Source organism: Podarcis cretensis, assembly GCF_951804945.1.
Source record: "Podarcis cretensis genome assembly, chromosome: 5".
In the NCBI taxonomy this organism is placed as follows: Eukaryota; Metazoa; Chordata; class Lepidosauria; order Squamata; family Lacertidae; genus Podarcis; species Podarcis cretensis.
The window spans coordinates 39711337-39738554 of record NC_137174.1 but is presented as its reverse complement, the minus strand read 5'-3'; the positions used below and the strand labels follow the sequence as shown (position 1 = coordinate 39738554).

Here is a 27218-nt window from a genome sequence, read left to right as displayed (position 1 = left end):
CAAAAGCGATAAAAACTGTTTAAAGTTGCAAAATATACGAAAATAATATTTTAGATGGCAACACTAACGCTAAGAACAATTTTTAATTTGGAGAAGTCTAAAAGTAAGGGCAGACACGAGCCCTAACTGGTTTCACAATGTTAAACTCTACAAATCTGTGATTCGGTCATCCTATGAAATCATGGTAAAGCATACCGTTCTATCAAAGATTAAAAGTATGGAGGTTAATACTTGTGCAAATCAAGTGGTATTTGGCTGGCATCTTGGTGTTAAAGTAGGCACCAGATGAATCACACTGCAGAGGACATTCCATAAACAGAAGACTACTATTAAGAAGTCTCTTGTGACAACCCACCATATTTCAGCTTGCAGGGTCATACAGAAAAGGGTCTCCGTTGAACTCAGGGCTTGGTTTGAACTTTCAGATTACTTGTTTCTGTTGCTCTGACAAATGTATTAATTTTATTTAATTTGTAGCAGCATTGTGAAACACAGCTGAATGTGCATGCACTTTTACATGTCTCTGGCCATGTCTCTACTCACATGTAAGTCCTATTGCATTCAGTGGGGCTTACTTCCCGGTAAATGAAGATAAGACTGCAGCCTTAGTGTCATGCTATGGGAGTTCCATTGGACCGTCTCCAACTAACCTTTACTCAGAGTAGACCCATTGATGATGGGCATGTTAGGTCTGCTCAGAGTATGGCTAACATTCAATACAATCCATTGCAAATAACTTATAAGCAAGCTATTTACTTCTGTGTCGTATATCAAATTCTGATTTTTTTCTAATTCTAGCATTATCTTTCATTTCCACATTCTGTTAAGGTATTTCTAGGACTCAAGTCAATTATAGCTGGGTTTTTGGAGATCGAATACAAAGTGCCTGTCCATTTTTTTCCGCTCCTACTGAGCAACACTTTGTATCCATTGCCAATTTTCATCACTATAGTTAAGAATATGGCTTTCTGGCTACTTGGACTGGTTGTATTCAGCAGGAACCGAGAAACAAATACATTGTTTTGGTAGTAAAACTGACTTCATTCATTTGCTGTATTCCAAGCCACAATATAATGATTTATTTACTTAAAACATTTCTACAAAAAATGTTCATGGTGGCTTAAATCACCAAATTTAAAACATCAGGTATTAAAATATAATAAAATAAACATTGCTGCTTAAATCCTTCTTTAAAACAGCCTGGAAGTAAATAAAATCAGGAGCTGGAAGACCATGGACCTGTCAAAACATAAGGTTTCTGCTTGATGTCTAAGTCTGCAGACCGAACCCAACTCACCTAGGAATAAACTCAGTTGAATTAAATGAAGCTTTCTTCTGAGTAGATAAGCTTATGGCTGCACTGTAAATGTCAACTCAGGGCTCTTTCACACTTCACCTTGTGCTGTGCCTAAAAAGCACAGCTCCAAACAATTTTCCATTTGACCCACACTTTCTAGGCATGGGTCTGCGTGGTTTCCTCCTTGCTCTGCTTCTTTCCAAGGGAAAGCTGCTCTTCAGCAATAGAGTGGAACAAATGTCAATCTGGGAAGAATCCAAATTGCTGTTTGCTCTGATTGAGCACTAAAGAGTGGTTTTCCCTGAGGGAAAGCAGCAGAACAAGAGGAAGTGTCAATAAGTTCTCAGTGTCACAGGGATAGGAAGTTTCGTAGCCTGGTTGCTGCAATGGAAAATGCCATCTCCTCTAGCCTGTCCAGAGTGGCTGGGGAAACCCAGCCAGATGGGTGGGGTATAAACATTTCTGGGCATTTATAAATCTCCGTCAAAACAGGAAATGTGATTTTTAGCGTATTGTTAAGGTGTTCAACATAAGCTAGAACAGTGGTTTTCAACCAGTGTGCAATGGCACCCTGGGGTACCTTGAATGATGGTCAGGGGTGCCACGGGCAACACTGGCCTCTGTCCCTCTTTCCTTCCCTCTCTTCCTTTAATGCCCTCTTACCTCTCTGTCTCCCAAAGGCTTGTGTGACTGTTTGTTGCAGCAGCCCTGACCACAAGCTCCCCAGGCGAATGGTCCTCTGGGGCTGGCCAGGGGGTGCTTCCCAGGCCCCTGTGGGGCAGTGGGAGGAGACACCTCTCTTTGGGGCGGGGAGGGCAGCTCAGAGACTAGCGGCTGCTAAGAGGACTCCCAGGGAGAGGGGAGAGTTTAAGAATGCTCCACAAGGGAGGGTGTTTGAAAAGGGTGAGGGGCTGCTGACTCTGCAGGCAAGGGGTGACAGAACTGGGCTTCTGAGACCCACAGGGGTGCCACAGAAAAAAATGTAGTTGGTCAAGAGAGCCGTAGTCCCATAAGATTGAAAAACTCTGAGCTATAGAATTAACTTTTGCTATATTGATAGTTCAACACGTCTTCTAGAAAAGCATGCATGCATGCATGCATGCATGTATAAATAAATAAATAAATAAATAGACTATAGACACTTTTGCCTTTCTGTTTGTCAAGAGATGTCAACATAGCCAAATTTATTATAAATATGTGTAAATACTAGAAAAACATATACATTGATCATGTTCATTACTTTCAACAATTGACTTCCATTCAATCAGTCTTGTGCCTGTTAAGTGTTAATAGGCTGATGTACATTTATTTATTTATCATTTAATTAGAGAAGAATTGCTTCCATCCTCTAAATCTGAAAAGATGCAAAGGTGCTTCCACTTTATGCTGAACTGGAAGCACTAAAACATTTCCTTTATAAGCAGAAGACCTGAGGATAAAAATTTGTACCCTTTGAAAGGTACAACCAAGTGAATAAATGTTATCATTATCTTCACAAAATTAAAAATGCAGAGCTTGAGACTTAGCCATTCTATCTAAATCAGCACTGCTGTGTTGTTTGTAGATTTATTACAATCAGTGCAGCTAAATGTGGAATAAAATTACTGCTTAGTACGAGTCACAGTATTTGACCCTTGAGCTGAAAGTGCTTTCTTTCTTCCTTGAAAATATAATGCTGTGTGCATTAGCTTATAATATTGTGGCAGCTGTGCTCAGCCTGGGCAATAAGAAGGAAAGGGAGAGAAAGTAGAAGGGAGGGAGAGACAAGGTCTTTCCATTTATTGGACCTTTTGCAAAAATATTGCACATTAACCTAAAGTTACATTGAAATCACAGGTGGGTTGACTTGATCACGTGAGTCTAACAGGTTTTCCACTCATAATCATAACTCTCGGCACAAACACTTTACTTTCTGCAGTGTTTTACTAATCATAGTATAATTGTCTTGGATTAGTTTACAGAATTAAGTGAAAACTGCCAAACTGACAATGTGATGGAATGTGTGTGTAGCTTATGGGCATGTGTTTCGTTTCAGCAAACCTTATTGTTCAAGGATGGAAAAGAGCTTCTTCAAAGTTCTCAGCAGCACATACAGAATTTACTAGGAACTGTAAGGTCTGCCACTTGGTACTACTCATCTAGTTCGCAGATCCCTGCCATACGAAGATTTATAGACATTGCTGACCACTTGGCAACTATGTTTGTGAGCCCTCTTCTTGACATGGGGCACAGGATATACACAGTAATTGCATCTGTGGAAGATACACCCTGTATCTTTAAAAAACAAACTTGGTATTTTCATTCTAGTGACAAGAAATGATGGGCACGATCCTGTACCCATTTAGCTGGAAGTAAACCCCATTAAATTCAAAGGAACTTGCTGCTGAGTAGACATGTGTAGAATAGCACTGCGAAGATGTACTTGTCCGTTATTGTTTCTGCTGACTCTAGTACTGCTCCTCTCCTCTCCTCTCCTCATCACTAACAATGCATGAACAATGCAATAAATGAATTGTTTCCTTTATGCTCTCACCTACAGCCGGACCACTGGAGCTGCCTCTATTTGAATTGATACCATCCCAGAGACAGGTGGTTTTTCACGGCGACCGCTTGCCATTTCAGTGTACAGCAACATACCTCGATAATACTACACAAGTGCATTGGTACCACGATGGACGCCTAGTTGAAACGGATGACGAAAGTGGCGTGTTTGTGGAGGACAGCATAACACACGACTGCTGTTTAATCACACGGTAATATATTCCCATCTTTGGTATTATTTAGAACAGCTTTTCTCAACCTGGTACACTTCAATTATATATAGGGCTGTAATTTCCATCAGCCCCAGTCAGCATGGCTCAATGGTCAGGGATGATAGGTGTTACGATTCAACAACTTCTGGAAGGAACTGGGTCAGGGGAAACATACAGTATGATTTTAGCAGTGTGGTGAATGATGGTGACTAGTTTGGGTTTTTGTTTTGGTCTTTCCTGGCTGCCAGGTTGATTTCCATCTTTCTGAGATGCTCACACTTCTCCAGATTCAAACTGGAGCCTAAATATTAGATGTTAGAGTCTCTCCCCCCCCCCATTTCATTTGGTTAAGCTGTAAGCCAGTGGCACCTGCGTGGTACATTTGACTTATTTGGGAGAGGTGTTTGAAAGGTGACATAAAGCTATTTTAATACTCCCAAGTGCTTTAGGAGACATATGATGAGTAAAGAGAGTAACTTCTTCTCAGAACGATCCCTGAAATACTCGTTTATTTTGCTGATGAATTCCAGCTCTGCAGCCTCGTCCATCAAATGTCTACCAAAACTTTCCATTTAAATTCAACAATGCTTAAGGGTAGACATTTCCCTGGAACACGCATTGGTTTTTGATAGCCCTTTGGAGGTGTCTAAACTAGAATTATAGGTGATTCTGTTGATAAAAAGCTTCTCATTGGTTATGTATTATATTCATGATAGTACTTACCTCTGAGCAGATATGTATAGGATTGCGGTGTTGACATATTTTCCCCTCGTGGAAAATGGCTAGCTGTTACAAACGACCTCGCAATGGATGCTCCTTCTCCCACCACTTTCTGTTAACGATCAGGTGGAGTAATATAGTATTTAAAGGCTGTCTATGAATTCTCCAGTCTCTCTCTCTCTTTCGCTCTGTAACACAGAGGGGGAAAGTGTTCACACCGATTAACATCAGTTTCTTTCTATGTCAACCATTTATTCATTAGTATCATTTTACTAGAACAAGCTTTTTCTTCTTAAAAACGCAACTTCGTTGTTTAACGTCTTGGATTTATTTATTTATTTTCAATCACTCTTGCCGAGAACCTCTGCCCCCATGAGATGTTTTTCAGAAGGGTCCTGCTGTTGCCCCTGCCAGGAATACCTAGACAGAACAATTCTCAAAGCCGCATGCATTTGGCAGCAACCAATGCAAATGTATTAAGAACCTAAACCATGCTTTATGAATTTTATATTGGACCGTACAGTCTCAGAACTACGATGCCCTGCCAGGTTGCTCTAATTTGTGTGTGTTTACTTTATATCGAGGAACAACTGACATCATCTAGTTCATTTTTTATACCAGTAGGAGACTGGAATGATGAGCTATACTGCTGCTTTTCAACCTTTGCTATGCAAAAAAAATGTTTTACAGTATACAAAATTGCCTTGTGGCGAATGTTTAGAAAGATCAAAAAAGAGGGAGCATGTTGAATATGGGAAGGTTGAAACTGATTCACAACATAAAAATCAATATGTGCAACGTGGGGCTGATGGTTTAATTAGTTCTATCAAACACCTGCTGCTTAAATTACTGGGTAGATACTGCCCTGCCCTCTCATTTCTGCAACTGCAGACTTTCTTTGCAACCCACCATAAAACTAAATGTCTGATTAATATGATCTAATCTGCCTTGATTTTATAACACTTCTCCTCCCACTTTCTATACCCATGAAGTTAACAGAATGTAGCCCATATATTGCAATATTATGACCTAGCATTACTTTTGAATATTACACTAATTGTATTTTTGAAAGCCAACACACTTTGCATAGTTAATGCTTTTGAATATTTGCGACCCTTGCAAAAATAATATCTATCATGTGGGGTCAGGGATAGGGAGCCAGTAAAATCAGTGAGACAGCATTTTGTAGCTGTTTGCAAGGTTCCCAGAAGAACTGGAGAAAGCTTTAGAAAGGGCTGTTGAAAATGGAGGGCCATTTTGGCTCAGCCTCAAGTATAGCTCCACATATAAAATCAAATTAATGTGTGTGCAACTGTTACTGTAAGTGTTGTCATAGAAACAGGGGCAGTCTTCCACCCCCTGTGTTTAACTGTATGTGTTGCCTTTTAGTGCACATACTATACTTTAGTGCAGATACTAGTCTTTCCAAAGCTACTTTCTGAAATTTGTAAAGAGAATGACTAAAAGTGTCCATATATCCTGATTGTTCTGGATATGTATTTCCAGCTCAACACAATTATCATTTATAGACATTCCGGTTTTATTGTCTTTCCTTTGTAAATATAAGATATTGAGCCACATTACTAGCTTTCTGTTACGACATAATTGAAAATAAATGACAACCTAAACATTTTTTGTACTGTGCTAATGAAACTAATTTATAAAGTGAGACTCTGCCTCATGACATTTTTCTTGGCAACAAATGTTTCCATATGGGACACTTGAGAATATGTTTTCAATTAGTTCTTACTTCAATTTTTCAGGTATTGGCCAATAATAATATTATTTGAACTTTTCAAAGTTACTCTGACATATCGTTTCCATGGTCATATGTATACTTTTATATATAAGTTAAGAAACTTGTTCCCTACCAGTCATTGAAATGGTATATTTCTACCATGAGCCAACCACATATTTCCTATAGCATTTGAAAATAATTTGTGCATCTGAAAAATATGCTCCCGGGAGCTGAGTTCAGTTGATTTCCCTGAGCAAATGTTTACCTTGTATTGTCAAATTCCTTTATGTCTTTGAAGATTATGGAAAGTGTGTGGCTAGGCCATACCAGCCTGCCCACTTCTTTTTTAGTGGCCCTTCTCCACCTATTCCCTTTTTTCGGAAGCATGGTTTGTATTCACAAAGGAGAAAGCCTCAACCCAAACAGAAGGATTAGCTGCCCCAAATTTAATAGTATATTATGAGGCACACCAATGAAGTTGGCTGAATTGGGTTTCACATAATAACAAAGAGTATCTATGTCAAGTGTGACAACTTTTTATCAAGATGCCTCTCAATTACCTAAATGTGAGGAATCTGTTTTTGTAACAAATCATCATCAACAGTAACAATTAGTAATACAAAAGAGAGGACCTTTTTTGTCATGGCACTCTGAGTTCCCCTGCCCCAGGTCATATCTGTCATTGGCATTACAATATTTTCAATGCCAGGTAATGTTCATTGGATAAATGTTGGAGGGTATGAGGTTATCAGACCCCCGAACCGTCTGAAGCCAACCCTGTATAGGGAAGGTTTTCTTTAATGTTTATGTTTTATTATGTTTTTATATTTTAATGACCTTCCTAGTTGGCCACACATTTTAGATGATGTTCTTTTGTCACAATTTAGCCTTACACTGCTTTTCACTTTATAGGTTATTTTTTTAGCACAGCCACAATATGTTTTAAATATATTAGGTTTGATGAAAAAGAAAAAGGAAAATGTTGACACCAAATGTATAGATGGCATAAACATGAGATAAAAGTGCGTATGGACGATTAAATAAAGTGCAGCAGGAAACCCCGGCAAGCAGCTGGAAAAGAAATGTAGTTGAGGGAGAATATAGGCTTTCAACAAGGAGCAAGATGGCAAGCTGCTGTATTTTCCAGACACTGGCCTGGTTAACATGTCACAGTAAGTCAAACCATGGCCTATGCACAAACATGTTGGGGCCTTGGGAGGACCTTGCAGCACAGCATGAGCCAAACTTTAGTGTACCATCTGAACCTAGACTCAGAGGCGGAACAAGGTGGGTGCAATGGGTGCGTCCTGCCCCTGGTGCCAGCTTGACAGGGGGGGGTGACATTTGCTGTGCTGCCCCGCTGTTTCCCCTGTGCTCCCAGCTGGAGGAGGCAGGCAGGGGAGAGGACAAGCTGCACGGGTGCAGCTCCCCAGAGCTATGTTTGGGAGTCACAGGGGAGCGCTGTTGCGCCGTTGTCCCAGCCCAGATGGCACCCCCAGCATGATCATGGCCATGTCAGATGGCACCCTCGGGCAAGATCACGGCCATAGATCATGGCACCCCTGGCGTGATCCCCACCGTGCCGGATGGCACCCCCTCCGTGATTGTGGCGACGCCAGATTGCACCCCCTGGGTACAATCGCCCCACCCCCTGGGTGGATTTCCCTGCTCCCAGGTGCACGGCATGTGTGCTGCCCCGGGCGCCGGAGCGGCTAGCCCCACCGCTGCCTAGACTTGCGGTTAAGGTCCCTCCTTTTTAATTATGATCAGTAACCAAGGTTTGTTCTATGTTCCATGCTAAAAGGGCTGGCTGTTGGTGTTATAGCATTCTGAGTGAGATCGTGCCATTTCTGAAGAGCTCTGTTGCAAAAGGCAAAGAGGAATCTTTGAGGATTTTGTTTGCTCTGTCTTAATCTGTAGGGCTTTTTTTAAAAAAGAAAGAAAAAGAAAACACCTTTGAATTAATCTCACTGTAGGTTTAAACTGAAAAAAGGATGTGTGTCAGGTATGCCAGAGAGAGGGAGAGAAAATGACGCTGCTGCCACTGAAGAATGACAGCTTATTTTTATAGCTCCATGCTCCAAGGCTGACTCCATGTCCAACACAGCTATATGAATAAATGATGCAGGCTTCCCAGTGATATGAAACTGTAATAAGAACTGTGATCAGAGCGCTCTTCATCAAAGATAACAAGACCTTGCCAAAGTCATGTTGTTGCAAATGGCTGCGTGGTATTATATGTATATATTGATACATAGGTTTCTCAGGTGCAATGAATTTTTCTGTTGTTCTTTCAGTAGGGGGGAAATACAGCACTTTTTCCAGCCATTTCCAGCTACTGGGGCTACTCAGCCAAGGCACCATAATTCCAATAAACATTAAAAAGGTTAACCACCTTATATTTTGTAACACGTTTCCAACCATGGATTATAATATGGAAGGCGAGCTAGAGTTTACACAGAATATACAAGCTTTGTACTGTCAGGCTGTCAACAAAACTGACAATATATGAATCGTGGAAAGAAGCCTTCATCACATTGATACCAAAATCGGAAGCTGAAAAGACACAACTTAAGAACTATCGTCCCATCTCTCTTTTAAATGTGGATTACAAAATATTTGCAGATGTTCTGGCAAGTAGATTTTAAAAAGTTTTAAATGAAGTAATTCATAAGGACCAGGCGGGCTTTCTCCCAGGTAGACACTTGTTTGCTAACACAAGGAACATTATTGACATTTTGGAACTTTTGCAAACAGATATAAATACAAAAGCAGTGTTAATCTTTATAGACGCGGAGAAGGCCTTTGACAATATCTCCTGGAAATTTATGAAGGGAAATTTAAAAGAAATGGGAGTGGGACGGGGTTTTGAGAATGGGATTGATGCAATATATTCAGAACAAAAGGCTAAATTGATAGTTAACAATGTGGTTACAGAAGAGTTTAAAATTGAAAAAGGAACACGACAAGGCTGCCCTATTTCCCCTCTGCTATTTATTTTGGTTCTGGAGGTGCTCTTGAATATGATTAGAGGGGACCGGTTGGTGGAAGGAATTCAGGTCGGAGCGAAACAATATAAACTTAAAGCTTTTGCAGATGACCTAGTTTTGACCTTGCAGGAGCCAGAATCTAGTACGAAAAGAGTATTACATTTGATTCAAGACTTTGGTCGGGTGGCGGGATTTAAATTAAACAAACAGAAAACCAAGGTATTGGGGAAAAATTTGACAGATACAGAGTCAGAACGGTTTCAGAGAGAGACAGAATTAAATGTGGTTAAAAAAGTAAAGTACCTAGGGGTAAACATAACAGCAAAAAATCTGAATTTATTTAAGGACAATTATGAAAAATGTTGGTCAGAAATTAAGAGAGATTTAGACAGTTGGACAAAATTGAAACTTTCTTTGTTAGGCCGAATTGCTGCTATCAAGATGAATGTATTGCCAAAAATGTTGTTTTTGTTCCAAACACTACAGATTGTGGACAAGACAGAGTGCTTCCGGAAGTGGCAGAGAGATATATCTAAGTTTGTCTGGCAGGGCAAAAAGCCCAGAATTAAGTTTAAGATACTAACTGATGTGAAAGAAAGAGGGGGCTTTGCCCTGCCAGACCTAAAGTTGTACTATGAGGCCGCAGCTTTCTGCTGGCTAAAAGACTGGCTACTTCTCGAAGACACTGATGTGCTGGATCTGGAAGGTTTCAACAATGCTTTTGGTTGGCATGCATACTTATGGTATGACAAGGTTAAGATCAATAAGGCCTTTAAGAACCATATTGTCAGAAAAGCAGTGTTTAATGTCTGGACAAAATATAAAGACTTATTGGAAAATAAAACTCCAAGGTGGCTATCACCTCTGGAAGCTAAGGCCTGAAAAAGACCCAATATGGAGGCCAAATGGCCAAAATATGGGGAAATACTAGAAAAAGATGGAGACAATTGGAAACTGCAGAGTTTGGAGAAAATGAAGGATAAAGTGCGAGACTGGTTACACTACGCTCAGATTAAAGATGTCTTTAAAAATGACAAAAAGTTAGGGTTCCAGGTGGAGAAATCGAAATTGGAAACAGAATTGTTAGAACCTAAGACTAAGGTACTTTCAAGAATGTATAACTTGCTGTTAAAATGGAACACACAAGATGAAATGGTTAAATCGGCTATGATAAGGGGGCACAGGATATTGGGTATAACATTATGTTTGAGGACTGGGAAAGGTTGTGGACCACTGGGTTGAACTTCACTGCATGTAATGCTTTGAAGGAAAATGTAATGAAAATGATATATAGATGGTACATGACCCCAGTTAAACTTGCCAAAATATACCATTTGTCTGATAACAAATGCTGGAAGTGTAAAGGAAATGAAGGAACATTCTTTCACCTCTGGTGGACGTGCCCTAGAGTGAAGGCCTTCTGGGAAATGATATATAATGAGTTGAAAAAGGTATTTAAGTATACTTTCCCTAAGAAACCAGAGGCCTTCCTCCTGGGTATTGTCGGCCAGAGGGTGATAAAGAAGGACAGAACTTTCTTCCTGTATGCAACAACGGCAGCAAGGATACTCATCGCTAAGCATTGGAAAACCCAAGATCTACCCACACTGGAAGAATGGCAGATGCAACTGATAGACTATATGGAATTGGCAGAGATGACCGGCAGAATCCGAGACCTGGGAGAGGAGAGAGTTGAAGAAGACTGGAAGAAATTTAGGATTTATTTACAAAAACACTGTAATTTGGTTGAATGTTAAGAAGGATGCCAGATCATAAACAACTGAGCACCACTAAATTAGACGTAATCTGGATGATAAATGAGATCGAGGAAAATATAATTTTTTTGGAGAATTATCAGACTAAATTAAATGAATAAGACTTAAGAATGTAAATAAGTTGATAAATTGCTGGAAAAAGTTTTGCAATGATGCAAGTGGGAGCGGGAGACGTGAGGGAGTCCAAAGAAGCTTTGATAATATGTTACGATTTATGTTATATTGTTTATTACTTTTGCATTTTTGTATTTAAAAAATCTTAATAAATATTTTTAAAAAAATAAAAAATATTTGATTGCATGCCTTTGGGAGCAGCTAGAAAATGGTAGCCAGCAGAGTTCACCAAAATAATTAATTTTAAAATTAGTATTTGTTGCATTATTGTAATGCAGACTTTCATTTGCCACCCTCTGCTTGTGTCTGACACTTCCTCTCCCTCAGAATGTGTTTAGATGTTGAATAATGCTATATTTCCTGGAGATCAAACCAGCACAATTCAGTTCCAACATTACTGGCCAGATTCAGTGATCTTCTGGAAGGCCCTCAACAACTTGGGTCTAGGATATCTTAAGGAGTGCCTGATCCCTTAAAGCATGGCCTGATCATGGATATATCTGAGGGAGTCTCTGCTGGTGGTTTCCTATGGCTCAGAGGCAAGGATCATAACTACTAGAAGCTGGGCATTCAGTGTTGTGGACCCAACCCTGTGGTGGTCCAATCCTAGTGATTGAGATTAAACAGGTACCCTCTTTGCTGAACTTCAGGCACATTACAAAAACTTAAAACCAAAAAAAATCAGCAGGCATTTTAAGGCCTGTTTTTATGATGAATTTCAATTGTTCTCTCTCTCTTTTTAAAATATTTTATGCACACTGCTTAGGAATCTTGAATATGAAGGGGTACATAAATATTTGAAAGAAAATAAGACAATCTGAAGTCCAGATCAGAAGTCCCAGCACCCATCTGGCAGCAGGAAGCATTCCATTACTTGGGAAGAGAATAAATGAGTGAGTGTGGGCTCCAGGAAAGAAGGAAGCCATAGGACCAAGTTATTGCAACGCCATATCCTCCCCAGCTCTTAATTCAGTGTTTGCCAGACTCCTGCTGCTTCTTAAGCAATCTGTCCTGTTCTCCCCTGCCCCTCTACTCAAGAGAGAGAGAGACAAGGCATTGCCTCAGGGATTAACTGTCCCAGGACTGTCCAGGTTAGAGGACATGACTTTATCTGACACCTCAGACTGAGAATGTGCCTCTGATGGGACCCCCACTGCTCTGATGCTGAGCCAGAGCCAGAGCCAGCAGAACTGGACAACCTCAAAGTGGGTGAGGTTAACAGCAGATCCCAACCAGCCACTCTAATCAGGTGGTAATATCACTGCTACTATCTGTAATGTTTATCAAGCTGCAAATGCTGCTTCATTTCCATTTTCAACTGCCCCAACCAAAAGCTAATTTAGACATTTGTATTTTCACCCTATGCCCCACAAGACACTATAGCTCCTGCAGTTTTTGCTTTAATCTAAGTCACATGAGAGCACATTTTGCATCGGTATACTGCCCCTGCCCCCCCCCCCGTCTGTTGTGCTAAGTAGGACAACTGAACTTTTCCTGAGCTGGTTTCACAACTGTCCTCCTCCAAGTACAGTGGTACCTCGGGTTACATACGCTTCAGGTTACATACACTTCAGGTTACAGACTCCACTAACCCAGAAATAGTACCTTGGGTTAAGAAGTTTGCTTCAGGATGAGAACAGAAATCGTGCTCCAGCGGCACGGCGGCAGCGGGAGGCCGTATTAGCTAAAGCTTCAGTCTAAGAACAGTTTCAGGTTAAGAACAGATCTCCAGAATGAATTAAATACTGAACCCGAGGTACCACTGTATTTACAAATTCTATTAAACAAGCCTTCTGCATTCAGGGTTGTCATTGGCCACGAATCAATATTTGTATCACACAAAATAAGATCTGGCTTTGGGGATGCTTGAACTATTTGCACTGGCCACTTTCCATTCATTTAAGAAGTTTCAGCAGCCTGCCAAGGAAAGCCTATTCTGTTAGACATGTCGCTCTTGGCTGAACTTTGATCACTAATTCTAGAAATGCCAGTTGTTTTAATTCTTTATTGGGCTGTATTGTTTGACATTTTTTCTCTTGCCGGAAGACAAAATGTGTAAAACATGACTTTCATGTAACTTTAGGTGCGCATTGTGGTTTCTCCATTTCTCAAATCCCTACAAAGGGCTATCATCTCTGCTACACAATATATATCAAGGATTATCATACAAAGATTAGCACTTTTTATTCATCATCTTGGAAATGTTTTACTTAACAAAGCCTCGGTGTGGGTTTTCTGTTTGCTAGACCAGTTGCTGCTATAGTTTCATTGTGGTGGTGGTTCTTGTTTCTGTTGTCTGGGTTCAACATTGAATGTTGAGGGCTGTGTTGCTAGACCTAGTGAGCAGTGGGCTTTGTCAAAGCAAAGTCAACATTGTGGAATTGTAGGTTAGAAGTATGAGGAAAAAGTCCTGCAAATAGGCTGTGTTTCACTTGTCTAGCACTTCCCACGCTCTGGGTGGTTCCAGAGCTGACTTGACTACACAATCATTCAAGCAGTGGCAGAATGCCTAGAAGTATGAATGAAGCCAAGTTACAGGGAACCAGGCAGAGGGCCTTCTTGGTAGTGGCACCCGCCCTGTGGAACGCCCTTCCACTAGCTGTCAAAGAGAAAAACAACTACCCGACATCTGAAAGCAGCCCTGTTTAGGGAAGCTTTTAATGTTTAACAGACTATTGTATTTTAATATTTTGTTGGAAGCCGCCCAGAGTAGCTGGGGAAACCCAGCCAGATGGGCAGTGTATAAATAATAAATTATTATTATTATTATTATTATTATTGGGCATCCTCTGTGATATTGAAGGAATCCAGTGGTTTATCTCTCAGATCATATAGCCTGTTTCTGCTCTGCATGCATTTTTCGTACTATCACCTTTCTATAAATTGCCCCATATTTAAAGCAAGTAAGAAGCAAAGTTTTCTTTCTTTTTTTCTTTTTAAAAGAGTACAGTCTGCCTTTCCACTATGAAAGTATTCAAGGTTCTTTTTGTAGTTTGGCTCATTGGGACAAGACCCAAGAAAATGGCACCACAAAGCATGCATACAGATTTTCTCTGATTTAAACATCAATCCTGCTAGATCTGCAGCCTGCTCTTAAATTTGTTTTTTAAGAACTGTTGAAGGATTCTGTGGGAGCAGTGTCTAAGAAAGAAAGTATAAGGACCAAATTTTAGGTGGGTTGGGATGTTTTGCATGTGCACCACTGACCGAAAGCCATTTTAATTTATTTGGATAACTAACCTGCTCTGTGCAGCAGCTGTGTTATCACACTAATCCACTAATGTGGAGCAGTGACTCCCTATGAGATTCAGGCATTCTCCACTCACACACACCCAGCTCTAAAATGCCCTCCAAAGAAGTTTGCAACACCCAACGTAGTGTGTGTGTCTCAGCATATGTAGTGAGCAGTGGCGTAGCATGGATTGCCAGTGGCCAGGCCCACAATGAGGGTGGTGTTGTGAAGGAGGAAAATGGACAGAGTAAGCATGCGCATTCAACTGCCTAGCGGTTTCTGTGTCACGCAGGAGATTGCAACCACAGTGATAAGAAATGATTTGTTCTGTTGTCTGGAGAGGTCACTTCCTGGCACGCTTGGAGAATCTGTTTTCAACAAAGCCCAGAAGCAGCACCAGGTGTTGAAGTTTTGCACCCCTAACAATTTTGCACCTAGGGCAACTGCCCCTGTACCTCCCTCCCCCCATGCCACTGGTAGTGAGTAAAACAATACAAAGGCTTGCCTTATGGAATGGTGTAAAACTTGCCCATGCAGCATCTCAAATACTGTATGTAAACCTACCTGCTTTTTTATGTATCAGGCAAAAGTGATTAGATTAGGCAAAAGCAACAGTAGCTTATTATACTGTAATCTGACCTTTATTCACCATGATACAGGAAGATGAGTTTTGTGTATTTTCTACTTATCACCCAGAGAAAGAAAATCATGCAATTGTACTTGCATTTAACTTAGTTCTGATAAATCACAGCTGGCAAACATTTGTTTGTATATCCAAGAATCTGTAGAAGCCCCATATAAGCTTTAATTTAATTTGTTTTCTGCTTGCTGCTAACAGGTTTTCATTTAAGGATCTGTTTATACCGTAAGGAAAATCATTCCATGGATAAATGAGTTTCTTTGTGGCCTTTTTAATGTTCCTCTTCCCCTGTGGGTGAGGGACGCGGGTGGCGCTGTGGGTAAAAGCCTCAGCGCCTAGGGCTTGCCAATCGAAAGGTCGGCGGTTCGAATCCCCGCGGCGGGGTGCGCTCCCGTTGCTCGGTCCCAGCGTCTGCCAACCTAGCAGTTTGAAAGCACCCTCGGGTGCAAGTAGATAAATAGGGACCGCTTACCAGCGGGAAGGTAAACGGCGTTTCCGTGTGCGGCTCTGGCTCGCCAGAGCAGCGATGTCACGCTGGCCACGTGACCCGGAAGTGTCTTCGGACAGCGCTGGCCCCTGGCCTCTTGAGTGAGATGGGCGCACAACCCCAGAGTCTGGCAAGACTGGCCCGTACGGGCAGGGGTACCTTTACCTTTACCTTTTCCCCTGTGGGAGCTACTTCTCTATATGTAAATGACCCAGCTTTGTGGGCATTCCCCTTGGAATCAGCATCCTGACAGAATTTGCATGCCAAAGGTCCCAGCTTTAGTCTCCTATATCTCTAGGTACAGTTGGGAGGGACCGCTCTCTAAAAAAACATGGAGATTTTGCTGCCAAACCCAGGGCTTCCCAAACTTGGGTCTCCAGCTTTTTTGGGACTACAATTCCCACCATCCCTGACAACTGGTCCTGCTAGCTAGGGATGATGGAAGTTGTAGTCCATAAACAGCTGGAGACTCAAGTTTGAGAAACCCATATATAGACAGTGCTGAGCTAAATGAACCCAGTGGTCTGACTCAGTATAACATAGCTTCCTGTGTTGCTAAGATACCCAGTTTTAGTTGATTTTAAAGAGCTAGATTTGCACATTCTCTCTTGATTTTGCATGTATTAACCTTTGGTCCTTATTTTGCGCAGCAGTATGCTCTGGGGACCACCCTCACTTTTGAAAGTCTTTGTTCATATTAATAATGGATGGTGGCTTGGATTAGATATAGGCATTACAGACTTCTTACCTAAATTGTGGGTTGGTTTTTTTGTGGGATTTTTAAGTAAACAGTCTTCATGTCCCAGTAATTTGTTTTTCTTTCTCTGCCAGAACTGAGATAGAGTCTTCCAGATACATACAGGAAATTAGGTCAGATTCTGAGAACCTTTCTCAGGGAAATGACAATTGGAATGCATTCCTGTAGCCTCTATTTCTTGGTCACTTTTCTTTCTGACATTTAAATGGCCATCAGCATGCAACAGACACATTGCAAAAATATTATTGCAAGACAATAAAGGGAATAGCTCCACTAATAACAAGGCTAACCTCAGGTCTGGTTAATTAGTTATGCATAGTTGTAGTGATGAAAGTGCATATTCTAAATGAAAATGCCATGCCCCAGATTAGTTATTTTCTCTATGCTGAGTTTCTACGTTGGGCAACGGCCAGTGCTGAGGGCTACAGTAGAACATTATAATGACTTTCCCTAAATTAATTTCCACTGTATATTACGGAACACTTTGCAAGCCCACTGGGGGATGGGCAGGTGATGTAAGAGTACCAATAATGACAGAACAACACTTTGGAATTAAAATGGTCACATCTTTATTGTTTAGTCCAGTATACCTGAAGCAGCGCCTCTACCTCCATCGTTCTGCCCGGACACTGAGGTCCAGCGCCGAGGGCCTTCTGGCGGTTCCCTTGCTGCAAGAAGCCAAGTTACAGGGAACCAGGCAGAGGGCCTTCTCGGTAGTGGCGCCTGCCCTGTGGAACGCCCTCCCACCAATGTCAAAGAGAAAAATAACTACCAAACTTTTAGGAGACATCTAAAGGCAGCCCTGTTTGGGGAAGCTTTTAATATTTAAAAGGTTATTGTATTTTAGTGTTTTGTTGGAAGCCACCCAGAGTGGCTGGGGGGACCCAGCCAGATGGGCGGGGTATAAATAATAAATTATTATTATTATTATTATTACAAATGTAAGTAGACATTGAGCCTAGCACTGAGTATGTATTCTGAATCAGCCTAGCCTGATTGCTGGCTGATCACTCCTTTAGGGCCAAACCTAAAAGATCTCCCCATGGCATAGATCAAATGGGTAGACCCACCAGTCCACCACTTGGGAAGTTTTCTGGCCTGTAGTTTGTAAAGAGTGCTGGGAGTAGTTAGAAGGACCCCTACATGCCTCACAAAGCTACAGTTCAGAGAGTTCCCTAGAAAGAAAGTTTGATTGCGAAAGTACTCTGATTCAAGTGCATATTTAATTGCATATGTGTTCACATGAAGTGGATTAAAGGACTCTGTCACCCTGGTGCAACAAATCCACTTTTAAAAACAAAAACACAGACTTGTTGCAGTTAGAAAAGTGACAGGGAAGTGCACTGAAAAGTGGGATGGATGGATGAATTAATGGTTGATAGGAAGACGTGCAAGCACCCTACAAGCAAACCTGGATCAATGATAATTGCATAATCTCTTGACAACAAATCAGAATGAATACTCAATAAAGGCCAGAGTCTCATAGTCTAACCTTCCCATAAGCTTTGTGCAGGCAAATCAGAATGCATGTCCAATAAACAGGGCACCTAGAGGCATCAAACGGTCAGTTCAATAATGAAATCTACAATCCCAACAAGAACAGAATTGACTGCAGAGTGTGTCTCACGAACAAATAAGAATGGGCCAGCAAAAAAGGAAGAGAAAAAGCAGAAGAGCGACTCTTTCAGGAGAAAAAGGTGGCAGAATTTCAAAATGTCTGATGAATTTGTCTTTGCAATAAGAGACACCAGTCTCTGAAGACTTGCCCGTTGAGATCATCTTTAACAGGGGCTCTTCACACAGAACTGCTGTAACAGGGGTGGAATATTTGTTTGCTGTTTTGGTTCTTATTTTTATTATGTATTTTGTGTTTTTATAGTGTAATTTTATGTGCTGAGCTCTGTGGATGAAGGGTGGTTTACAAATTTAATAAATGAATGGAATAATAATAAATAGCACTGTGTAAGCAGGGCCAAAAGCCTTGGTCATTTCTGTGCAGTTGTTGCCTCTGATCCCAAGTGGCTAATGGAAGGAATGGCATTTGGAACAGTAGTGCCATGAAACAACTAGTAATGCCGGTTCAGCTTTACTGCTGTGTATGTGTATAGGTTACCTGAGAGAGGAAGGAAGCCTGGTGCTTTCCTGAAGAAGCCAAAAAGAGAAAGAGAGCATGCTGAACATGAGAAGTTAGAACAGCAAAGATAGGCAAAGCTTCTCTTTTAAATTCTCTTTTAAGAACTTTTGCTTCTGCACTAAATTCAGTTGTTACAGGGCTTCTAGGGAGACCAGGATCTGTTCATCACTTGTCATATCCAGATGCTAAGTAAGTAAAGATGTTCACTAAAGTAACCACTGCCCCTAGGATACCTTGAAGAGTATAAATTAATTACCATCTTTTGCCACAGCCAGATGGTTCCTACAACAGTCAATATCCATGGTCTTTTACACTTAACTTCTTTCTGTACTACAATCAGGGTTCAAGGAAGGCTAAGTGAGGAAGAATGTCAAAATTAACAAGAGATATTGCAGAAAGGGTCTTTTCCCCCAGTGCAAGTGTTAAAAATAATCCTTTTTTTGTTTTATAAAAACTATGTTTGTATCTGTGTGAATAGCCGCTAATTTTAATTGGCTAAAGACTCAGGGGCTGAACACATAGAAAGTGCCAGTGTTTTCTCCATTTAGATATAATATTGATAGAAAAATGTAGGCAGTGCATATCACTGTCTCTTTCTAATTTGAAACACAAGTCATTAATGGGAATCATTAGCACTGATCCCAGACCCTTGGATTCACTGTGCTTGTAAACAGCTTCAAGATAAAGGTATTGATTTGTGAGAGTAATCCCAAATTGCTTGGGTAATGTTCTCATATGCTTAGATAATGTAAGCAGATTCCTAGGGCCAAACTACACCTGATACTAAGTGCAGATTTGCATTTAATGTGCAGATTTTTAAAAATTCAAATTGCGTCAGCTAGGAATTGCCCGATACAAAGGCTTGCTTAAAAAGAAGAATTTCCCCCCAGGACTGCCCCAGCTGGACATCCCCAGCTGATGCAGTTTGCATCTATTTTAAAAATCTGCAAATAAAAGCAAAGATTTATTTCACATCAGGTCTAATTTTGCCCATTACAGTGGTACCTCGGGTTACAAACACCTCAGGTTACAAACGCTTCAGGTTCCAAACTCCACTAACCTAGAAACGTTACCTCGAGTTGAGAACTTTGCCCCAGGATGAGAATGGAAATCATGTGCCAGCGGCGCAGTGGCAGCAAGAGGCCCCATTAGCGAAAGTGTGCCTCTAGTTAAGAGCAGTTTCAGGTTAAGAACAGACCTCTGGAATGAATTAAGTTTGTTTCTAGAGGTACCACTGAAGTTACATTCAAGATGGATGTCCTGAGTCATTCAAGGAGATGTGTCAGAGGGGCTGATTGGATCACAATGATGGGTGAGAGGAATTCGTGGAGCTGCCAGCTGATGACCCCTGGGCTAGGGTGGGTTGCATCAGGACCCTGTGAAATGCCAAAACTATCGGGGGGGGGGGGGTGCCATAAGTGAGGAATTTTGTCCCAGGGAGGGACCTAACAGATTGTCACCCTGCTGTCCCAAGACCACTCTCTCCTGCAATCCTGCCCCCCAGTTACCTCGTACCAACCCTGATTCTGAGCCATTCCTGATTAGGGTTGTGGCAAATGATGCTTTTTTATTCTATTTCCCCATTGTGGCTTGTCACTATCAGAGCCGTCTTTCCGATTGGGGTTACTGGCGCATTGCACCAGGGCGCTGGCCTCTCGGGGCGCCCCAGCGAGTAGGGGAGCTGGCAGCTTTGCCAGCTGCCTCCCCTTTCCCTGCACGCCCGCCAGCTGTGCCCCATCAACCATATGGCTGGCGGGCGTGCAGCTTCCTTCCCAAGCCTCCGCAGGAGGAGAGTGATCCCCGCAGAGGCTTGGGAAAAGGTCAACAACTCTGGGAAAGGGAGGGGGCGCCGGAGGGATCTTTGCACCACGGCGCTGGATATGCTTAAGACAGCCCTGGTCACTATAGACCTTGGCATTATCAAAATAATAGTAATACTGGTTGAAAATGTAGCCTGCAGTTATTTATTATCTAAATTCCTGATTTGTGAGCATGTTATAAAATGGAAAAAGAACAGCACTGTAATGCAGCGACTGCCTTCTTAAAGTTGCAGAATGAACTGTAATACTGTAGACTTCAGGTCAAGGATCACATGCATACACACACAAGTAAGCAGAAGCCTTGCACAGCAGATAAATACTGAAGTGCCTGCTCTTATTTGTCTTGGAGAAAGCTTTTATTTATTGTTTTAGGGGAAATGTTATAAATAGTAAGTTCCAGGAAAATGCAGTCCGTTTTGAGCGGGGTGGGGGCCGGGGGAAGAGAAGCTATTTTGTATTCAAACAGCCTACTGAGTTGAGAGATTATAACGTAAAAATAAAGGTCACCCAGTGTTACCTTAATGGAAGGTGTTGGCTGACCTGATGGTTCAACATAACTTGAATGGCAACGCTGTCATTTGAGATATCTGGTTTCTATATCAACAGCCAGCTTCTGTAACCTTTACAGCAATCCAGTTCTTATAGGAAGGGAATACCTTTTGCTGGCATTTTTGTCAGTTACAAGCAACCGGCAGGCTGCAGTTTGAAAATGCTGTTTATTGCTATCTGTATGCTGGTATCTTATAACACACCTTGTCGTTGTTGCTTAATTAAACTAGTACAGTTAATTCCTGCCATAAAAAGGTATGAGTTTTTTGAAACCCAGAGTTCTAATGAATTAGTCCCTGTAAGTACTGTAACAATGACGCTTTGTGCAAGAGTTAAATACTATCATGCATCATTAAGAGAGCTATAAGTGAGATTCATTCTAAAAGTGCATTTGGGATTTTCCACCCTTGTAAGCTCAGGGCCACAACTAAGTAGAATAAACTCAGCTATATTTAAAGTTGCAGCAGAAAGATAACACCAAATTCTCATGAGATACACTCATACTATAGAATCATTTCAGCCAAAGGCTATTTACTACAATTTTGTGGAATGCTTTCTCTGGAGGATCAAAGCAGTGTTCCATTAGTGCCTAGTGTGCAGACTTGTCTACCACCATTGTGTCCAAAAGAAAACATGGTGTGGAAGCAAGGCTGGATTTAGGTTTGATGAGGCCCTAAGCTACTGAAGGTAATGGGGCCTTTTATATGTCCAGCTGTCCTTTGTCAACAACACATTGCCACTGTTTTTTGTGTTGCATATATGCTATATGGTAATTTATGGACCTAATAGGTATCTAAAGCCATTTGCACATATAGAAATGAGCAAAGGAGTGATACTTTAGGGAGCAGGCTAGCAGGCAGAGCCCATTACTTACATCATAGGAGCCTACACAACATAAAACACTGTTGCTATATGTAGGTATTATTTATTTGTTTTTTATCTTATATTTTGGAAATGTACATCCAGGTGTGGTTTTTTCTTTATTTTTTGGGGGGGCCTCCAAGAGAGTTGGGCCCTAAGCTATAGCTTGTTTAGCTTATACATAAATCTGGCACTGTGTGGAAGGCTGGTTGTTGAATTTGCTGTATCATTTATTAGTGAAAATTTCATTTTGAATTCTTGATTTGCACAAAAATCAGGACAGCAAGGAAGGAAGTCCTACAACTATAGAGACATCCCAATAACAGGATGCATAGAAGTTAAAGATGAACATGCTTAGAGAAATTAAAGGAACTTATGTAAGATGTTTCTTGAAGTGAATCACATATGGCTTTTCAAAACCACATTAAAATCAATAACTACCTTAATTTGTTTAACTCATGACCGCAATCTGAAATTTATTTATTCATTATTATTTCTATTCCACCTTTCACCCTGGGGTTACAGAATGAATTACATCAGTAGCAACAAAAACAAATTATAAACAAACCAGGGAATATAAATATTTGTTGTCTTAAAACTACCATGCGTTACAAATTAAGATCATTGTATCCACAAGTTGTAAAGTGTGCTTGCGTTGGATTGTTGTCAGTATCTGTATCAATGGTCAAATTCAGAAAAACATGTTCACTTGGGGGGGGGTGTTTGTAGGGACACAGCAGGGTTTTTCTCTAAGCAGAATTGGGTGGCAGATTTTTTTATTCTGTTCACAACAGAACTGGACCAGAAGCCAAGGTCAGCTGGAATTCAGTAGAAACAGGAAGGCATCTCTGAGCTTCACTTTGAATGGTTACATACTTCCAGCATCAGCTGCATACAGTAGCGGATGACATGTTGAACCTCATCTGACCTCCCTCCAGCTGAATCACTGCTGCTTACAGGGACAGAGAGGAAGAGGGGTGTTGTGCCAGGGAGGTCAATATGGTTCATGAGCACCTTTCCAGCACTTCACCCTGTCCCTCCATCTCCACCAATGACTCAGCCAGAGGGAGGTCAGGTGAGTAATGCAGCCCCACCATACTGCCAGTTACTGGTCACAAACTTTCATAAATAGGTTTAAGAATACAGGTATCTGTCCTAAAGCTTTTGAGTGTGTAGGGAGGGCTGCAGAATTGAAACCCAGCCAGATGGGTGGGGTATAAATAATAAATTATTATTATTATTAATAAGTAAACCAAACAAACATCACTGTGGTCTAAAGAGCTCCGCCCTATGGAGAGTTTTCGGAGTCGCATACCTTTTAAGTCAGGCTGATAATTTGCTTTCCTTTTTTACTCTCTTGTAGTGAGCTTATTTTGTCCAGCATTGATTTTGATGCAACAGGAATGTGGGAATGCATGGTCAACAACTCCTATGGAAACATCTCTAAGACGGTAGAAATCGTTGTACTAGAAACAGCTGCACCTTATTGCCCTGCTGAAAGGATAGTTAACAATAAAGGAGATTTCAGGTATGATTTTTCTTCTGATTTAAAAAATATATGATTGATCTTTGGTTTTCTTGTGTAAAACCTCAATAAGCTTATTCTGTACATCTCAACTACAGTGGTGCACCGCAAGACGAATGCCTTACAAGACGAAAAACTCGCTAGACGAAAGAGTTTTCCGTTTTTTGAGTTGTTCCGCAAGACGAAACGTCTTGCGAGTTCTTGCGAGTTTTTTCCTTTTTCTTAAAGCCGCTAAGCCACTAATAGCCACTAATAGCCGCTAAGCCGCTAAGCTGCTAATAGCCGTGCTTCGCAAGATGAAAAAGCCACTAGACGAAGAGATTCGCGGAACAGATTAATTTCGTCTTGCGAGGCACCACTGTATATACAGCGGGTTATCTTTCCTATTCAAACAAGTTCCTCAATCAGTAGCGTTGGGTTAGTGGCAGCAATTTCCTAAGGCCAGATAATGCTCTAATGGCTCCTCGGGCTACTTTATCTGTTTGGAAGGTTCAAATCTGCCTTTCCTAGCAAATTTGGGGATAATGTGGGATGTGGGGGGGGGGACTTGGGTAAACCCTTTGCACTAGTGCTTAAAAATGTAGTTAAATACTGCCCCTTGTCATACTTCCCTGCTTAGACACAACGTTGATTGACTGTCTTGTGGAGTAGTTCCAAATGTGAAGCACAACAATGGAAGAAACACACATCTCCTTAGTGTCTGGGATGCCAACGAACTGTGTAACTATTTGTACACATTCAAGAATGCCCTGGGTTCGAGTTTTTCAAACAACGGTCACACATCCTGTTGGCTATTTGCAGTATGGTAGCGCTGCAGAGAGCTTGCTGGGGAGACCATGCATTAAAAAGAAAGGGACTCAAAAATAACTTAAGCAAGGTTTTAATTACAAAAAACAAAAACTCCTTATACACTAAATACATCAACAACAAACCAGACCCAACCACCAACCCAACCCCCAGGGTAATGGGAGAGCTAGGTGCTGCTCCTTATATACTACCCCCAAATGCCGACACACCTTAATCAGTACAACTCAGCAGCACCTGCTGTGTTTCACAGCTGTAAAGCTGGGTCTCGTTATTTTGCTCTGGCCCCTTAAAGACATACACATCGAGTGGAACAATGATAAACCTTTACATTTAAAGAAACCATTCAACATTTCCCCTGCGGTTCATCATTGTGGAACAAAAACATAAAGCATACTTTGTACATGTCTTTCATGTGTAACCTTTGGAAGTGCTTTTGTAAAAATGTCCGCAATTTGATTGTCACCTGGAACATATTGAAATACAATCATTTCATCAGCAATTAGTTGCTTTACAAACTGCAAACGTAATCTTAAGACTCTAGTGCGCTGCGTATTGGTCTCTGAACACAGGATAGCAAGGCCGCTCTGGGAATCTGTAGGTCTGCAAATACTTGCAGATACCATTCTACATCACGAGTAGCCTGAACGCATGCACATAATTCACTCTCTGTTGTGGAGAGACAAATAATGGTTTGTGTCTGGGACTTCCATTCAAATGGACAACCGTTATAACAAAACACCATACCAGACACACCCCTGCAATTATTTTGTTCCACTGCATGAGATGCATCACAGAAAATTTCAAAACCTTTGTCAATACTTGATGTAAACTGCAACCTATAATGTTTGGTATGTTTAAGGTACATTACAACTCTCTTAAGAGCAGAGAAACATTGTGTAGTGGGCTTTTCCACAAATTTTGCCAGAAAGTGAAAAGCATAAGTTATATCTGGTCTTGAGATTCTTTGAATGAAATTTAGCTTGCCTATGGCAGAACGATACAAAGTTTTGTTAGGGAATGGCTTATCTTCACCTGTAAAGGTGAAACCACACACCATAGGCGTTTCCTTCCCATTTGCATTTTCTAAACATAGCATTTCAACAAGGTCATCAATTTTTGCAGTTTGATGAACCAGAAAGGTCCATTTTTGCCTTTCTCAATTTGCATGGATAAGTAATTTTTAGCTATGCCTAATTCCACCACATCAAATTTCTTCTTCCTCAGTACTATCTATACCGTCAGTATCTTGGAAAACAGCAACTCCATTCCAATTTACAGTTTGTATCATGCTTCTGGTAATATGAAATTTGCCAGTTGCTGGTATGTAAATTCTGTACGCCCCCTGCTGGTAGCCCATTAATTTTCCCTGAACACTACGCTCACCCAATTTTTGCTTAGCGGGATAATGCATAATTACATCTGAACCCCAAATGCGTAGGTATTTCAGATTAGGGCATTTTTTAAACAGCTTCTCATAGGGGGTGACATCTAAACCAGAATGATAACTGCGATTTCTAACATAACAAAACGCATTAAGCGCTTCAGCCCAAAAATCTTTGGGCAGATTAGCATCGTGCAGATACGTTTTAACCCCTGCCTGTAAGTCACGCTGCACAACCTCAACAAGCCCATTTTGCCAGGGACTTTGGGGCCAAGATAACTCATGAGTAGTCCCCTGTGCTTCCAGGAATTTCTCAAAATCCTCAGAAACAAATTCTCCGCCCCGGTCAGAAAACAGGTTTTTAATTGGTTTGTTAAAGTGCGTTTTTACCCAGTTGCAAAAAACTTTGTACTTCTCAAATGCTTGGGACTTGTCAGCTATTGCATAAGTCCAACAATATCTACTATACTGGTCTATGAGGGTGAGCCAGTACTTTGAACCTCCTAATGATGGTGGGAGTGGCCCAACTAAGTCACAATGTACACGTTCAAATGGCTCAGTTACTTTTCTATCTGAGCACCTACCCTTGCGTGCAACCTTAATCTTATTCTTGCAACAAGATAGACATTGCATAAAGAATTTACATGGTTTTAAGTTGAGGCCATTAACAATATTCTTTGTCTTAATTACATCAGCAAAATTCAGGTGTCCTAGAATTCTGAGCGCCCCATGGACACACCCGGAATGAGGCCTTACATTCCTCAACCCCTGGCTTGACTGTGCTGCTCTGCAGTTTATAGGCAATTGGGAGTAGGTGCGAAAATACAGTCTATATAAACGATCAGATTCCCGGGCATACAATAGACGTTTGTTCCCATCGAAAAACTCACACATTGACTTTAAGAAACGCACAGTTATGCCTTGATGAGCAAAACACCTTACTGACAATAAATTGTCCACTGACAGGCAGTAAATGCAGTTCGCTATTGTTATGTTTAAAGAGTCAAGTTTAACAGTACCCCCTTTTTTTTTAATAAATTTTTTTATTAGGTTTTCACATTTTATAAAACAAAAACAAAAACAAAAACAATATATATATATTTTTAGACTCTTATTTTCATTACCCCCTTTCCTTGACTTCCCCCCACCCCCTCTTCATACATCCCAATTCCAATAATTAGTTCAGCAAGTTCTTATCTCACATCTTTAACATATTATTGTTATTTTTAAACAATCCTTTTTACTTATCCAAATTTAATTTATCCAATTCTCTTTTAAACATTAAATCTTTTTTTCTAAGGTCGACCTAATTACCCTTCCACGAATTTCTCCCTTTGTAATTTTGTTAATTATATGTCATAATGGCCAAATACAAAAATCATAAAATTTTGAAATTCTGTTCTCCCCTCCCTCCCTACCCCAGTTTCCATCCCTTCCCAAACAATTATCCTAGCCCGGATTCCTCACATCAGAGGCCCTCAAGTCTCTGTCAGTCTCTCTCTGCCGATTTTGTTGATAGCCCTTTTTGTTGGTCCTCGGGTCTCGAAGGAATTCTGTCACAGTCACATAATATTTTCTTCCATCCAAGATACTTAATAGCAGTTGCTGCAAAAAGTCAATTGATCTCCCATACTCAAA

General features: G+C 41.0%; 1 protein-coding gene across 1 annotated transcript in view; it reads left to right on the top strand.

Annotated features, from left to right (window-relative positions):
• The window catches only part of ADGRA1 (adhesion G protein-coupled receptor A1), a 336089-nt gene that overhangs the window by 129144 nt on the left and 179727 nt on the right, over positions 1–27218 (top strand). Inside the window, exons 7-8 of the mRNA XM_079978410.1 lie at positions 3837–4050; positions 23231–23395. Of these exons, the coding sequence (XP_079834536.1) occupies positions 3837–4050; positions 23231–23395 (379 nt within the window). The remainder of the gene's footprint in view (positions 1–3836; positions 4051–23230; positions 23396–27218) is intronic.